This window comes from Diceros bicornis, chromosome 19, assembly GCF_020826845.1.
Source record: "Diceros bicornis minor isolate mBicDic1 chromosome 19, mDicBic1.mat.cur, whole genome shotgun sequence".
Taxonomy (NCBI): domain Eukaryota; kingdom Metazoa; phylum Chordata; class Mammalia; order Perissodactyla; family Rhinocerotidae; genus Diceros; species Diceros bicornis.
Window position 1 is genome coordinate 21,266,758 of NC_080758.1, and position 17,307 is coordinate 21,284,064.

The following is a 17,307-nucleotide window of genomic DNA, read 5'->3' on the forward strand; positions in this document are numbered from 1 at the left end:
CACAATCGTTTTCTTTGGGAGGGAGATTGATATTTTTCTATTCTTTCATTTGCCTAGTTTATCATGACATAGATGACATTAGAGACTTTACTATCCAAGAATCCAGGCTTGTTACACCTACACCAATATAGTCGGGTCAGAACAAAGAGTTAAAATGCCAAGTCTTGGGCCAGCCCCGTGGCTTAGTGGTTAAGTGCTCACGCTCCGCTGCTGGCGGCCCAGGTTCGGATCCCGGGCGCACACCAACGCACCGCTTCTCCGGCCATGCTGAGGCCGCATCCCACATACAGCAACTAGAATGATATGCAGCTATGACATACAACTATCTACTGGGGCTTTGGGGGAAAAAAATAAATAAATAAAATTATTTAAAAAAAAAAAATGCCAAGTCTTCAAATCATAAAAATTCAAGAAGAAAATGTGAGTGAATATTTATTAACTGACTTAGATATGGGGAAGTGCTTCATAAGCACAAGAATAATAGAGGAAAAACAGAGGTAAAGATAGAAAGATTTTACTGTGGAAAGGCTTAGAATGTCTGCATATTAAAAAAACAAATAAAAAAACAGCAAAATACAAATAACTAGAAAAACTATTTGCAAGAAATACTACAAAGATTAACGTCTGTCTTTAATAGTTAAAGGACTCTTAAAAATCACTAATAGGGCCGGCCCCGTGGCTTAGTGGTTGAGTGAGTGCGCTCCGCTGCTGGCGGCCTGGATTCGGGTCCCGGGCGGGCACGGACGCACTGCTTCTCCGGCCATGCTGGGGCCAAGTCCCACATACAGCGGCTGGAAGGACGTGCAGCTATGACATAACAACTATCTACTAGGGCTTTGGGGGAAAAAAATTTTAAAAAAAATTATATAAAAAATCACTAATAAACACTAATTCTAACAGATAAATGACTTAATTCAGAAGAAATATAAAGTGGACAATAAATTTTTTTTTAAAACTATCTTATGAGAAATCAAAATAATAAGGTACAGATAATATTTTTCCTCCCTTCCTTTCTCCCTTCCCACTACCAATCAAATTAGCAAAACCCTAAAAGAAAATAACGTGGCGTGATGAGGGCACAATGTGTTGGGCATTCATGCACTGATGGAGTTTAGACCTGTAAAGCAATGTGGTCGTGCATCAAGGACCTACAAAATGACTATGGCCCTTTGACCCAATAATTCCACTCCTGGCACCTGCCTTAGGAAATAATCAGGAACACATTCAGCCCCAAGGACCTTCCCTGCAGCTCTACCGAAGCCCTCCTGGCTCCCCTACCTGTGATTCTCATTCATGTAGGTCTGCACACACACTCGCTGTCCTGGATCTCCCCACCCCTCCTGACCTGGTGAAATCCTACTTGGGTTTCAGGTCTCACCTCAGACATGACTAACTGGGCCGGGGGCCCTTCCTTTGTCTCTGAGAGCACTGGGCACGTGCACCGTGATTACCTGCTTACTTGTTTCTCTCCCCCCGCAGACAAGAACAGGAATGGTGTCTGTCTTGTCTGGCTGTATTCCCCCCTACCCTGCACAGGGCCTGGCGCAAAGGGGTCACACAACAAAAGAGCTAAGTGAAAAAACAGAAAGGTGACGTGCCCTGTAACAATGTCCTGACATTCCCCTGAGCACTCCAGCCTCCTATAGCCCCAGACAGAAGACAGGACTCACCGACATGAAGTGGAACCTGAGGACGTTGTCAATTCCTAGCGCTTTCAGCTGTAGGATGACAGGTGCCAAATTGCTACGCTGCATCTCAGGAACGGTGGACTGAGGGAGCTTGTCAAAGGCTTCCTCTGAGGATAGGAAATCAAAACTGTTTGGGACCAAAGGTCACAATCAAATGCAATCATTATGCCATGGGGACAGTTTTCCTTCTCTAACAAGAGGCTCTAGGATTCTAGGATAGGATGCATATGATATTATGATATAAAGTTGTTTCTTATTTAGGAAAGACCATCCCACTTAAAAAATACTTTAGCAATTTATATCTTATAAACAATATATCTTTATAAAAGTCTGCCCCTTTATTTTAGAATGCTTTTTTTAATGTGATTTTTGTCAGCAAAACATTAAATCAAAGTAACAAGTATTTGCTGAGTCACTACTGGTGCCCAGTTACCATTACCTCTGCCTGGGATAGAGTAAGTCCAGAAGGCAAGAACTATACACATAAGCAAAGAACAACTTCAAAATAAATCACCAAAATAGTAACCAGAATATAACAAATGACCAAATCTTATAAAGAGCAAAAATGGTCCAAATCTAACTTTTAAAATCAACGAGCCAGGCGCACACGTCACACTCAGATAGATTAATCAATGCTAACATGCCCCATCAGGAACAAAGGTGACCTCCAGCAGGAAAAAGCACCACAAGGCACAGAGGTGCCAGAGAGGGGGTAGGGAGGGAAAGAGACTTTGGGAGGCCTTTTTATAAAAGCTAGACAAAAAGGAAAGGGTGGGGAAAAAAGAGGGAGGAAGAGATTAAATCATTTTTGTGTATATTCAGAAAGCTTACGGATTATATAGAAAATGCTCCACCCACAAAATCCTCCCACATCAGTCAACATTTTAACTGTGCACACCCTCCTCAACGTAAGGGTGACCCAACTTCCATTTAGATCATAAAGCTTTAGTCAACTAGACAAAAGCCAACCAAAAAAGATGTCATGAAGAAACAGCACTATCTATGAAGAACTTCAAAACGGTCTTCTTTGAGAAAACAGAGAATCAATATTCTGTGGACTGATTGAGACAAATTGCCAAAGGCATGGGTCTAATTGGAAGGTTCTGGATAATAGGCAACATTAGGAAGTTCCAAATGGGATACTCCCTTTGAGTTTCAAGAGGGTTTTGGGTATAGCTTTTTGGTAGTATAACATTTTCCAAACACACTGCTGACCAAGAAAAGCAAAGTTATCAGATAAGACAACAACCATGCTTCTTGAGAAGATGCTCACAGGAAGTAGGTGCTTCCTAAGAGTTCAATGACACTCAATTAAACTCCACTGAGGACTTGAGTGTATGAGGCATTGGGCCAGGAGCTGCAGGAGCCATAGGCCAATGGCTTTGAGAAGCTTCGGTGATATGAAGGGCCTGGGACCAAGACCAGAAACAGTGACCTCCAAGGCCAGGTCCCAATAAGTGGTCCTCCCAAAGGGAAGTGGAAGCTCAGGGAAGTAGGAAGCACAGCTGTTGGAAGAAGGCATCTGAGGGAGCTTCATGAAGGAGTTGCCATCTGAGAGAGGATTTGGAGGATAAGGAGGATCTGTTGGGCAGAGGAAACAGCCCAAGGAAAAGTATTAAAGGAATAAGAAGTGGCTGTGGGAAAACAGAAAGTATGTCCAAGAAGAATGTAGTTCAGCTGAGATGCAGTGTAGGGTAGGTGTAGGTGGACAGCAGGACAAGATAAGGTGGGAAAAAGTTCTGGAAGGTTCTGAGAAACTGTTAAGGGTCTGAGCAGGTAGCACCCTGTGCAGAGCTGCACTCTCTGAAAGCTCATTCAAAAGTAGGTTAGCCGAGAAAGCCTAGAGGCTGAATGCTAATGCACCCCACTACTGTCAGGTGGACCCTCCCCAACCCCACCTCTACTAAAACTGTTCATGCTAAGGAAGCCAGTGACCTTTTAACCAAATCTACCTGCCTATCTTTAGTCTGCATTCTACTACATGATTTCTTTGGAGCATGAGCTGATGCTGGCTATTTCCTTTTTAAAAATAACGAGTTCCTCAAAAAGTTAAATATAGAGTGACGTCAGCATCATGGCGGAGTGAGCTTTCCCGTGAATTCTTCCCCCACAAAATACAACAAAAGTAACAGCCACAGACAAACAACGGAATCCCAGACAGTCAAAAGCTGGAGCGGAGGGATCCACACTGCCGCACATCTGAGAGCGGAACGTGCTGGGCCCCCGGAGGAAGTGGGGAGAGGTAAGGAGAACTCCGCTCCCTCCCCATCAGATCAGCGATCCGGTCCGCGCGGCTCCCAGAGAGGGGGGAGGGGCGGCCCTCGGCGGGAAACTGCAGCTCTTCGGGCGCTCTCAACCAGTGGGAAACTCCCGCACAGAGGGCTCAGAGGAGCCACAGGGCTACCATCAACATCTGAGCAACCCAGAGAGCGGATAAAGAGGGGCAAACGAGAAGCCTCCCACGTCAGGGACCCAGAGGGCAAAAGAGAGAGCTCCCCCCTCCCCACAACCCGGAGTCTGCAGCTCGACCAGATCTAGTGGTCCGAGGCAGACCTGAATAAATTGGACTGGACCCGTGGATCGCAGTGGGGAAAAGAAACAAAACAAAACAAAACAAAACTGCGGATCGCAGCAGAAAAACTGGGGCAGAGCGCAGGGGGCTTAGACTACACAGCCCCTCACCACCACACAGTGGCGGCAGGTGGAAAGTGCAACCAGAGACTTCCAGGATGAGGAAAACCAAAACCAACACAGGAACCACAATGCAAAAATATATGAAATCACCAGACCAGAAACAAAATGACAAGCAACCAGAAATCAACCCCGAAGACACAGAAATCCATAAACTAAATGACAGAGATTTCAAAATAGCTATCATAAAAACACTCAACGAAATACGAGACAACACAGACAAACAATTCAATGAGATTAGGAGTTTCTTCACAAAAGAGATTGAAATCATAAAGAAAAACCTATCAGGGCTGATGGAGATGAAGAACACAATGGAGGAGATAAAGGAGAATCTGGAATCTTTAAAGAACAGAGCTGACAATATGGAGGAAAGAATTAGTACTTTAGAGGATAGGAATACAGATATACTCCAGATGGAAGAAGAAAGAGAACTAAGACTAAAAAGAAATGAAGAAAGACTCCGAGAAATATCGGACTCTATTAGAAAATGTAACATAAGAATTATAGGTATTCCTGAGGGAGAGGAGAGGGAAAGAGGAACAGAGAGCCTATTCAAGGAAATAATAGCTGAAAATTTCCCAAATCTGGGGAAGGAGCAGGAAATACCAGTAAGCGAAGCCAACAGGACTCCTATATATATCAACAGACAAAGGCCTTCACCACGACACCTAGTGGTAAGGCTAGCCAGGGTCAACGACAAAGAAACAATATTAAGGGCAGCTAGACAAAAACAAAAAATAACGTACAAAGGAACTCCCATCAGGCTCTCAGCGGATTTCTCAACAGAAACTTTTCAGGCTAGAAGAGACTGGAATGATATATTCAAAATACTAAAAGACAAAAACTTTCAGCCAAGAATACTCTATCCAGCAAAAATATCCTTCAAATATGATGGAGAAATAGTAACTCTCCCAGATAAACAAAAGCTAAGGGAGTTCATGGCCACGAGACCGCCACTACAAGAAATACTCAAGAAGGCCCTCAGGCCCGAAAACAAGAAGAGAAAGGGAACACAAAGCTTGGAGTAAGGAGAAAAGTAGGCAGACAAAATCAGAGAAATAGTAGATCTTTACCGGAATAGGTTAGCAACCACTTAAATACTAAACTCAAAGATCAAAGGAAGAAATTCACCAAAAATAAATTTAACCTCATCACTGTAAACACACAGCCACAACACAAGATAGAATAAGGTATAACAAGAGCAACTTAGAAGGGGAAGAGGAAAGTGACTGAATTGACTTAGTATAAGGAAATAGGAGGCTATCAGATAATGGACTATCTCATACAGAAGATTTTTTGCCCAAACCTCAAGGTAACCACTAAACAAATAATCAAATTAAAACCACATATGATAAACAAAGAGAAAACTAGAAGAATCATAAGACAGAACAACCAAACTGAATTGGCAGTCCAAAACAAATGGGACAAGAAACAAAGGAAATGCAAAAGAACCAGAAAATAAGTGACAAAACAGCAACATTCAACCCTCATATTTCAATAATTACCCTAAATGTAAATGGATTGAACTCTCCAATCAAAAGATACAGAGTGGCAGGATGGATTAAAAAGCAAGACCCAACAATATGCTGCCTTCAGGAAACACATCTTAGCACTAAAGACAAGCACAGGCTCAGAGTGAAAGGATGGAAGACAATACTCCAAGCTAATGGCAAACAAAAGAAAGCAGGTGTTGCCATACTCATATCAGACAAAGTAGACTTCAAGATAAAACAGGTTAAGAAAGACAAAGAAGGGAAATATATAATGATAAAAGGGACACTCCATCAAGAAGACATATCACTTATAAATATATATGCACCCAACATAGGAGCACCAATGTACATAAAACAACTATTAACAAACCTAAAAGGAGAAATCAACAACAACACAATAATAGTAGGGGATCTTAACACCCCACTTACAGCAATGGATAGATCATCCAGACAAAAAGTTAATAAAGAAATATTAGACTTAAATGAAAAACTGGACGAGATGGACCTAGTAGACATATACAGAGCACTCCACCCAAAAACAGCTGACTACACATTCTTCTCAAGCGCGCATGGAACATTCTCTAGGATAGACCATATGTTGGGAAACAAAGCAAGCCTCAATAAATTTAAGAGGATTGAAATCATAACAAGCATCTTTTCAGACCATAAGGCTATGAAACTGGAAATGAACCAGGAAAAAAAAACTGGGAAAGTGACAAAAATGTGGAGATTAAACAACATGCTACTGAACAACCAATGGATCATTGATGAAATTAAAGGAGAAATCAAAAACTATCTGGAAACAAACGAAAATGATAACATGCCATATCAAACCATATGGGATGCAGCAAAAGCGGTCCTGAGAGGGAAACTCATAGCGATACAAGCCCACCTTAACAAACAAGAAAAAGCCCTAATAGGCAACCTTAAATTACACCTAACAGAACTAGAAAAAGAAGAACAAACAAAGCCCAAAGCCAGCAGAAGGAGAGAAATAATAAAAATCAGAGCAGAAATAAATGATATTGAGACCAAAAAAACAGTAGAAAGGATTAATGAAACAAAGAGTTGGTTCTTCGAGAAGATAAACAAAATAGACAAACCCTTAGCCAGGCTAACTAAGAAAAAAAGAGAAAAGGCTCAAGTAAATAAAATTAGAAATGAAAGAGGAGAAATTACAACGGATACCATGGAAATACAGAGGATTATAAGAGAATACTATGAGAAATTATATGCCAACAAATCGGACAATCTAGAAGAAATGGATAAATTCTTAGACTTATACAACCTCCCAAAATTGAACCAAGAAGAAATGGAGAATCTGAATAGACCAATAACAAGTAAAGAGATTGAAATAGTAATCAAAAACCTCCCAAAAAATAAAAGTCCAGGACCAGATGGCTTCTCCAGTGAATTTTACCAAACATTCAAAGAAGATTTAATACCCATCCTCCTCAAACTATTCCAAAAAATAGAGGAAGATGGAACACTTCCTGAATCATTCTACGAGGCCAACATCACCCTGATACCGAAACCAGACAAAGACAATACAAAGAAAGAAAATTACAGGCCAATATCGCTGATGAACATTGATGCAAAAATCCTCAACAAAATATTGGCAAACCGAATACAACAATATATTAAAAAGATCATACACCATGATCAAGTGGGATTTATACCAGAGACGCAGGGATGGTTCAACATCCGCAAATCAATCAACGTGATACATCACATCAACAAAACAAAGAATAAAAACCACATGATCATCTCAATAGACGCAGAGAAGGCATTTGACAAGATACAACATCCATTTATGATAAAAACTCTCAATAAATTGGGAATAGAAGGAAAGTACCTCAACATAATAAAGGCCATATATGACAAACCCACAGCTAACATCATACTCAACGGGGAAAGACTGAAAGCCATTCCTCTGAGAACAGGAACGAGGCAGGGCTGCCCACTCTCACCACTCCTGTTCAACATAGTACTGGAGGTTTTGGCCAGAGCAATTAGGCAAGAAAAAGGAATAAAAGGAATCCAAATAGGTAACGAAGAAGTGAAACTCTCACTATTTGCAGATGACATGATTGTATATATAGAAAACCCTAAAGAATCTGTTGGAAAACTGTTAGAAACAATCAACAACTACAGCAAAGTTGCAGGGTACAAAATCAATCTACAAAAATCAGTTGCATTTCTATATGCTAATAATGAACTAACAGAAAGAGAGCTCAAAAAGATAATACCATTTACAATTGCATCAAAAAGAATAAAATACCTAGGAATAAATCTTACCAAGGAGGTGAAGGACCTATACAATGAGAACTACAAGACATTATTGAGGGAAATCAACGATGACATAAAGAAATGGAAAGATATCCCATGCACGTGGATTGGAAGAATAAACATAGTTAAAATGTCTATATTACCTAAAGCAATCTACAGATTCAATGCAATCCCAATCAGAATCCCAATGACATTCTTCACAGAAATAGAAAAAAGAATACTAAAATTTATATGGGGCAACAAAAGACCCCGAATAGCTAAAGAAATCCTAAAGAAAAAGAACAAAGCAGGAGGCATCACAATTCCTGACTTCAAAACATACTACAAAGCAATAGTAATCAAAACAGCATGGTACTGGTACAAAAACAGACACACAGATCAATGGAACAGAATTGAAAGCCCAGAAATAAAACCACACATATACGGACAGCTAATTTTCGACAAAGGTGCTAAGGACATGCAATGGAGAAAGGAAAGTCTCTTCAATAAATGGTGTTGGGAAAACTGGACATCCACATGCAAAAGAATGAAAGTGGACCATGTGCTATCGCCATACACAAAAATTAACTCAAAATGGATCAAAGACCTGAAGGTGAGACCTGAAACTATAAAACTCATAGAAGAAAATATAGGCAACACACTATTTGACATTGGGTTTAAAGGAATCTTTTCGGATGACATGCCTACCCAGACTAGGGAAACTAAAGAAAAAATAAACAAGTGGGACTTTATCAGACTAAAGAGCTTTTATAAGACAAATGAAATCAGAATCAAGATGAACAAACAACCAACCAGCTGGGAGAGAATATTTGCAAAACATACATCTGACAAGGGGTTGATCTCCATAATATATAAAGAACTCACACAATTGAACAACAAAAAAACAAACAACCCGATCAAAAAATGGGCAGAGGAAATGAACAGACACTTCTCCAAGGAAGATATACAGATGGCCAATAGGCACATGAAAAGATGCTCAACATCACTAATCATCAGGGAAATGCAAATCAAAACAACACTAAGATACCACCTCACGCCCGTTAGAATGGCTATAATCACCAAGACAAAAAACAACAAATGTTGGAGAGGATGTGGAGAAACAGGAACCCTCATACACAGCTGGTGGGAATGCAAATTGGTGCAGCCTCTATGGAAAACGGTATGGAGATTCCTCAAAGAATTAAAAATAGAGATGCCCTATGATCCAGCCATCCCACTACTGGGAATCTATCCAACGCACCTGAAATCAACAATCCAAAGAGGCTTATGCACCCCTATGTTCATTGCAGCATTATTCACCATAGCCAAGAAGTGGAAGCAACCTAAGTGTCCCTCGACTGACGATTGGATTAAGAAAATGTGGTATATATATACAATGGAATACTACTCAGCCATAAAAAAAGACAAAATCGTCCCATTTGCAACAACATGGATGGGCCTGGAGCGTATTATGTTAAGTGAAATAAGCCAGAAAGAGAAAGACAAACACTGTATGATCTCACTCATATGTGGAATATAAACAAACACATGGACAGAGAAAACTGGACTGTGGTTACCCGGGAAGTGGGGGTGGGGGGTGGGCACAAGGGGTGAAGGGAGTCATATATGGGGTGAAGGACAAACAAAAATGTACAACCCAAAATCTCACAATGTTAGAAACCATTAAAATATCAATAAAAATGTAAAAAAAAAAAAAAAAAAAAAAAAAAAAAAAAAAAAAAAAAGTTAAATATAGAATTACCATATGACCCTGCAATTCCATTCTGAGGTGTATACCCAAAACATTAAAAACAGGTACTCAGGGCCGGCCCCGTGGCTCAGCGGTTAAGTGCGCGCGCTCCGCTGCTGGTGGCCCGGGTTCGGATCCCGGGCGCGCACCGACGCACCGCTTCTCTGGCCATGCTGAGGCCATGTCCCACATACAGCAACTAGAAGGATGTGCAGCTATGACATACAACTATCTATTGGGGCTTTGGGGGGAAAAAAATAAATAAATAAAATCTTTAAAAAAAAAACAAAAAAACAGGTACTCAAACAAGTACACGTAAACGCACGTTCATAGCAGCAACTATTCACAACAGCCAAGAGGTGGAAACAACATCAACTGACGAATGGATAAACAAATTGTGGCATATCCATACAATGGAATATTATTCAGCCATAAAAAAGAAGGAAGTAGTGATATAACATAGATGAACCTGGAAAACACTTAGCATTCATCATGCTAAATGAAAGAAGCCAGACACAAAAGGTCATATATTATATGATCCCACTTATATGAAATACCCACAACAGATAAATCTTTAGAGACAGAACAAAGACTGGTGGTTGCCAGGGGCTGGGGGCAGGGAGGAATGGGGAGAAACTGCTTAATGGCTAAGAGGTTTTACTTTGGAGTGATGGAAATGTTCTGAAACTAGACAGAGGTAGTGGTTGCACATTATGAACATAATAAATGTCACTGAACTATTCAACTTAAAATGGCTAATTTTATACTATGTGAATTTCACCTCAATAAATTTTTTTAAGTATCTTGAAACTTTCTCCTCCCCTGAATTTCAGGAGGCCTTTTAGCCCCGGTTCTCCTCTTTCCACTCCAATCATTCCTTCTTAGTCCCTTCAGTGGTGGGTACTCCACTTCCCTTACCTCTCTGGCCTCAGTGCTGCCTCTTCCTTCCCTCCCAGGAATACTCCTGACCCCTTCCTCCCCTCCAAGTACTTGTACCTTCCATTCTCTCTGCCTGGTGCGCTGAAATCTGATCTCCACTGCTATCCCTTCACCTGGATAACTACTGGGCTGCCAGTAAGATCAGGCTCAAATATTCGATTGTGAAGCCCTCTCCAACAGGGTAACTTTCTGCTCTCCGTTTCCAAGGCTAATTCTGTTATGATGACCCTATCATACCATATATGCTAATCTGTTTGTGGGTCTGCCTCCATCACCAGGCTGTCAGGCATGTGGCCACAGACCATGTCTCACCCAGCCCTAGACCTCCAAACCCTGGCACTATGCCTGGCATACAGCAGGCGCTCTGTAAACATTTGCTAAAAGAAAGAACAACGTCAAGGACTAAACAAGGGCAATGGTAACCAGAAAGGAAAGAAGAGATAATTAATCAAGACCCCTAGATCTGGTCAGTAGCTGTTGATGGATACTGGACAGAGGAGGGAATTCAAAGTGATTTGAAAATTAAGTTTGGACAATTGAGAGAAATCTTGGTACCATCCCCCACAAAAGAGAGGTGCAGAGGGCCGGCCCCGTGGCTTAGCGGTTAGGCGAACGTGCTCCGCTGCTGGCAGCCCTGGTTCAGATCCCGGGCGCAAACCGACGCACCGCTTCTCCGGCCATGCTGAGGCCGCGTCCCACATACAGCAACTAGAAGGATGTGCAGCTATGACGTACAACTATCTACTGGGGCTTTGGGGGAAGAAAATAAATAAATAAAATTAAAAAAAAAAAAAAAGAGAGGTGCAGAGAGAAAGAGCAGCTCTGGGGGCATCACTGTAGGTAAGGCTGTTTTCAAGCTGGAGAGAAAGCTCCTCAAGGGCTGGGACAGTCTTTATGGTAATTTTATTTTGCTCTCTCAGAATCTAGCATGGTGCATGGCACAGAGCAGGTGGCGACGCACTATTTGCTTTCTATCAATGAGTCTCAGGATAGATCTTACCATTTTAGCTCTGCAAAGATGCTCTGAACCAGAGGTAAAGATGGAAGCCAGTGTGAGGCCCCACAGGATTAAGGGATCCCAGAACAAGATGACGGCACATTAAGCTAAGGGAAAGGTAAGAAAGCCAGGACCTGAGGTGCCTGGCCCAAGCTGCAGGGTCACATGGCCACAAAAAGGCCGAAGCCCAGATATTAGGTTAGAACGGGGATGGCAAATAATTGGTGACTGAAGGGCCAGCTCTGGCCAGCAGGAGCAGTAGCAAAGAAGTACTATGTTTAGAGTGAGGAGGCTGTGGGGGCCAGGTGACAGAGGGCCTTGTGAGGGAGGTCTGGATTTTATGTGAAGTTCTGCCCATTAAGGGTAAATATTTGTAATATTCTCCAATGCCCAAGCTGACTATGAGAAAGTCAAAAACTCTTAAGGAAAGCCACACTAACCTGTATAAAGGCGATAACATTTTCCGGAGCGGCTGCGGCCTCCACGTCCTGCTCGCTGGTTGGCTGATGCCTGGGACACTGGGACCACCACCAGGCACTCAATCGCTGTCCTGGGATTGTAGGCACGGAGTTTGACGAAGCCACAGTCAATCACATACACAATCCCGCTGATGGTGATGGAGGTTTCTGCCACATTGGTGGCCACTATCACCTAAGCTCCCCACAGAAGGAAAATTAAAAATAAAAGTTATTTTATTTTTAAGTCTTCACTTTTAATAAACTATTCAAAATATTAAAAGATGTAAAGGTACCTCCGACACTGTAGAGTCTGTAAGAGGCAGTTGGGCATACTGCAAAGAGCATGAGTTTTAGGGGCAGGGTGCCCTGGGTTTGAATTCTCCCTGAGTCTGTGACCTTGGACAAGTTACTTAACCTCTTGACCATGCTTCCTCATCTACATAATAATATTTACGCCCTCCCAGGGCTGTGGAGGGGATTAAATACGAAATATACATAAAGTGAGATACTGGTACTTGGCCCATAGTAAATTTTCAACCAATGTTAGTTTTTGCCTTTCACACAACTAAAGTAAATCACCACCTTGTACACGTAATTCATTTATTCCCTCACATTCTAACTATTCTCTGAGGATCTGTGCATTGCCTGGTACTATTCAAGGTGCTAGGGACGCAAGATGAACAAGAAAGACAAGGCCCCAGCTCTCCCAGAGTCTACATTCTAGTGTGAGTGTTTGGGGGGAGAAGCAGTGAACACAAACACGTAGATAATTTCAGAGTGACAAATACTATGAGGAAAATGCAACAGAGTAATAATAAAATGTTATGTAGTATTATATTACAATATTACAATGGAGTGTGCTATTTTAGATTGGATGGCCAGGGAAAGCCTCTATAAAAGATGATTTTGAGCTGAGACCTGAGTAACAAGAAGCAGCCAACTCTATAGAGATCCAGGCAGAAGAAAGAGAGGAGAAACAGCCAGCGTGGCCAGAGCCCAGAGTAAGTACAAGACGAGGTCGGAGAGAGGCAGGGACCACATCATGTACAGTCTCTGCCACTGTGATGTGTTTGCATTTTATTCCAAATGCACTGGGCACCACCCCTGGAGGCTTTGAAGCAGTGGGGGACATTATAGATAGCTCTTAGAACTTTTTTCAGGCACTTTTACATCTACCATTTCATAAAAATCTTCCTACCATTTTTATATAGTAGACACTTGAGATTTATGCTATAAAAGTATCTATCTAAAAGTTATTATTATTTATGTTTTATAGCTGAGAAAACTGGGCCTCAAGGTTGAGTAACTCATTCCAGGGCACAGAGTAACTCAGGCACGGAATCCAGGCCTCCTGACTGGTTGGCCATAGGCCACATCTGACTGGGCAGACTCGAGTTGCTCCATCCCAATGACCAGGAGGCTGACCACTCTTCCAAGTGGTCTGAATTGGGAGTGGATCCTCAGACCAGCCCTCACCTACCGTATTCTCTGCCACCTGCTGATAAATAGCTACCAGAGGCTGACTTCAGGCAGTTGTCTGCCTTCCTCATCTAACAGAAGGGATAGCAAAGTAAAGCCCAGGGGACAATGAGCAGGAAGCAGAACAGCTGCCTGCTGGCTCCTTCAAATCAACACTCCCACCACACCCTTCCCCACCCCAATTTCAAGGCTAAAAATTTTTAAGTCACATCCTGAATTAACTGACTTAAACTTGGCTCTATAGGCAAACTGATGCTTAAAACAAATGGTTTAGGGCTGGCTCCGTGGCTTAGCAGTTAAGTGCGCGCTCTCTGCTGCTGGCAGCCGGGGTTCGGATCCCAGGTGTGCACCAACGCACCGCTTTTCCGGCCATGCTGAGGCCGTGTCCCACACACAGCAACTAGAAGGATGTGCAGCTATGACATACAACTATCTACTGGGGCTTTGGGGGGGAAAAAAAAAACAACACCTTTAAAAAAAAAAAACACACAAAAACAAAAACAAATGGTTTAGAAACCATTAGTAGTAACTTATCTATTGCTCCTGACTGATCGCAATCCAAGACAGTCTGTTAAGCAAAGGGAGTAGACTGTCATGGGGAAATATCAGACAAGTAGAAAAGAGGCAAGGAGAGGTCACCTGCTCTGATAATACTGTCACAAGGACCCTTCTGTGGGGCAGGTTTAGAAATTTTTACAATGCATTATTTATTGTGTGCTTTTAGATCTACTGCACAGAAACATGGACCTAAAATTCTTAAGGAAACCTTCCTGTTTCACAAGTTTCACTTCATTTAAAAAAGAAAATCTTTCCTGTGCACAGGAAAGGGGCACCAACGTGATTACAGATGGCTGCAAACACCCCTGGTCATCGGGTGAGTCTTACCTTTCTGACGCTGCGTGACACCCTTTCAAACACTTTCATTTGCTCAAAGGAAGGCAGTCCTGCATACATGGGGAGAACCCGGAGGTGTCTCTTCATCCCAGTTCGACCTAGTGCTCGAGCCTGCTCGATCAGCATAGACACAACAGTTTCTACCTCTTCCTAAAAACATCGAACCAGGAACCAAAGAAACTGAGGTCAATTTGAAGAACGTCATTTTATCATACTGAAAGAAAACGAGACTTGGGATCAGGATTTTAATGTTGGTCAGATTCATGAATTTCAGTGCGGTCACATTCCACTCTGGGGAAGTATTTAATCAAATGCTACTGAACAATGGTGCCTGTGGGGTGAAAATCTGCAACTGTCAGATTAATTGATATTGATACTATCTGCAGTGAATAGAAGAGTTCCCAATAAACAGAAACAATTTACTCCGCTTTTACGTCCTGTGGCAAACAAAGCACAGCATACATTTGGACAAGCTGTGGCATATAAAATCGCTACAAGCTTTCCTCAGAAGACATTCCTGAGCTGTGGAAAACGTTCGACATGGAAAAGATGACAGCGAGAGGGTAGTTCGGAAGAGTGAGCGCTCCACCTTGAGGGAGCACTCAGGCTCGTTCCGCTGTTTCTCCAGGGATGTGCCCAGTTGCCACCTCCGGGATGGGCTGTAAAGGTGTCACTGGAAAGAGGCATGCCGCAGCAACATGCATGTAGGGAAACATACCTAATGCAACATTCAGTTTTGGTATACACAACGGCCCATTGACTGAACTACCAAATGTACTCTGGAATTAGCTAATAAATTTAAAATACATTTAACCCTCTGCAGACAGAACAGCCTGGAGCTAATGACTCTGACAATCTAGTCAGTAGAAGAATGACTTCAAGCCAAACAATTTTTTATGCAATTAAGTAACTACAAAATACAACAAAACATGAAATAAATGGCTAAGTAAAGTAACATGCCTCTGCATTAATCTTGGTGCTGCCTTAACATGTCTGTGCATCACAGAGAAAAGGCCCAGTGGAATTACCTGGCCAGTAAGAAATGCTAATATGTCTCCATCTCCCTCTGTCTGGTGAATTTTCATCACAGTTTCTACAGTTGATTTGATATAATCTGGAACAGGGCTGAAAAGACGTATGAGATCAATCAGTCACTAGAACATGCTCATTAATTATAGATCAATTACCCTAATCATGTGGCAGCAAAGCCTCACAAAAGTCAGTTTAGGCCTGCCTGGCAGGTAATCAGTATATGAATTAATAAAATAAATATTCACTTTTTTTAATGCAGCATTCAAAAATAATCTATAATTACATGTATACTACAATTTTTAGCTTAATATGCACAGAAATAAAAACAATAAACCCATGCAAATAGATGTGCTATCTTTAGCATGCAAAGATGCCTGGTCAGAGAAAGTCGGGGGCTGTGGCACCAGTGCTGAACCCCACACTCTTTCCATTTCCCCTCCTGACCACTGCAGCATGTCTGAGTTGGGTAGACAGAGCTGACGGGCGTGCTGTCCAGCTAGAATGCCCACAACTCTCTGGATTTATCAACCACTGTACCAGGCTCCTGGTCTTTCTCCAGTAACTAGTAAGAATTAGGATGCTCCCTTCCTGTCCAAGGGGGCTCCTCCCAAAAATGTCAACCAGGCCTTCTTGTGAAGAGGTAGAGAGCTGACAACCAAATCATTCAAATCACCAATACTGCCCCTGCTGACCAGCAGTCTTATAAACCCCAGTTCTGAAAACTACCAAGCCCTCCTCCATGCAACCTTGTTACTCTGCTCTTTTTAACTGAGCTACTGACCACAGATTCACAGCAACTTGCACATCAGTGTCAAGAGTTTAAACTGAATTCAGCAGTGATACCGAGCAGGGTTCTGGAACATCCTCTCAACGACAGGAGGCATGAAATATGCTCCTCCTCACCAGCCTGGCACATCGCCCTTGGAGCTGTGAGCAGAGGCAGTTGCTTCTCATTTCACAATACAGACCTAGTTTTCTAATCACCATCATTAACAACGCAAGTATCATCAAACCTTTGTAGATAAAAGATATCCACTGGGAACGTTCGCCCTTCCACTGTAAGGATCACACATGTATCCCTGGTGGGGTCACTGGTTTCATTTTGATTAAAAAAATCCCGAAATTTCTAAAAAAAGAAAAATTACTTAATTTTTCATTCCTCTAAAAAAAAGTTTCATAGTAACTCATAGAAAGAAAGAAAATAATATAAAACAGGCAGAGCAGGGGGTGGGTAGCAGGGATTGGATATATACATATAATACAGACTATGGTTTGCAAAATAATTACTAAAAATCATATTTTTATTACTGTAAGTGTGAGGAATCACATTTCAATGACAGACTCTTTACTAAGGTTTGATAAAAATAATAAAGGTTAGATTTCAAAACTGTATTCACTAACGCATCAGAGTCAACATATAGCTGTGGTATTATTTTTCTCCTATCCCCTGTATTTTAATTTAACCGAATATTAGGTCAAACGGCGTGATTCAAGTTACATACAGGTTAAATCAGGTTGATGTGCAGTTCTAATCTGGAAAGCACAGATCTGATCACACAGGCTATCAATTTATAAAGGAAACTTGTACTTCGGTAAACAGCAGGTATGTTCCTGGCAC

General features: G+C 41.8%; 1 protein-coding gene across 4 annotated transcripts in view; it reads right to left on the reverse strand.

The window, feature by feature from the left end:
• The window catches only part of DHX35 (DEAH-box helicase 35), a 79,665-nt gene that overhangs the window by 29,042 nt on the left and 33,316 nt on the right, over positions 1-17,307 (reverse strand). For all 4 annotated transcript variants that reach the window (XM_058562698.1, XM_058562697.1, XM_058562696.1 and 1 more), the window contains 5 exons: positions 16,703-16,815; positions 15,686-15,782; positions 14,649-14,807; positions 12,267-12,477; positions 1,671-1,795 (listed from right to left, as the gene is read on the reverse strand). In XM_058562698.1, coding sequence (XP_058418681.1) covers positions 1,671-1,795; positions 12,267-12,477; positions 14,649-14,807; positions 15,686-15,782; positions 16,703-16,815 — 705 coding nt within the window. The remainder of the gene's footprint in view (positions 1-1,670; positions 1,796-12,266; positions 12,478-14,648; positions 14,808-15,685; positions 15,783-16,702; positions 16,816-17,307) is intronic.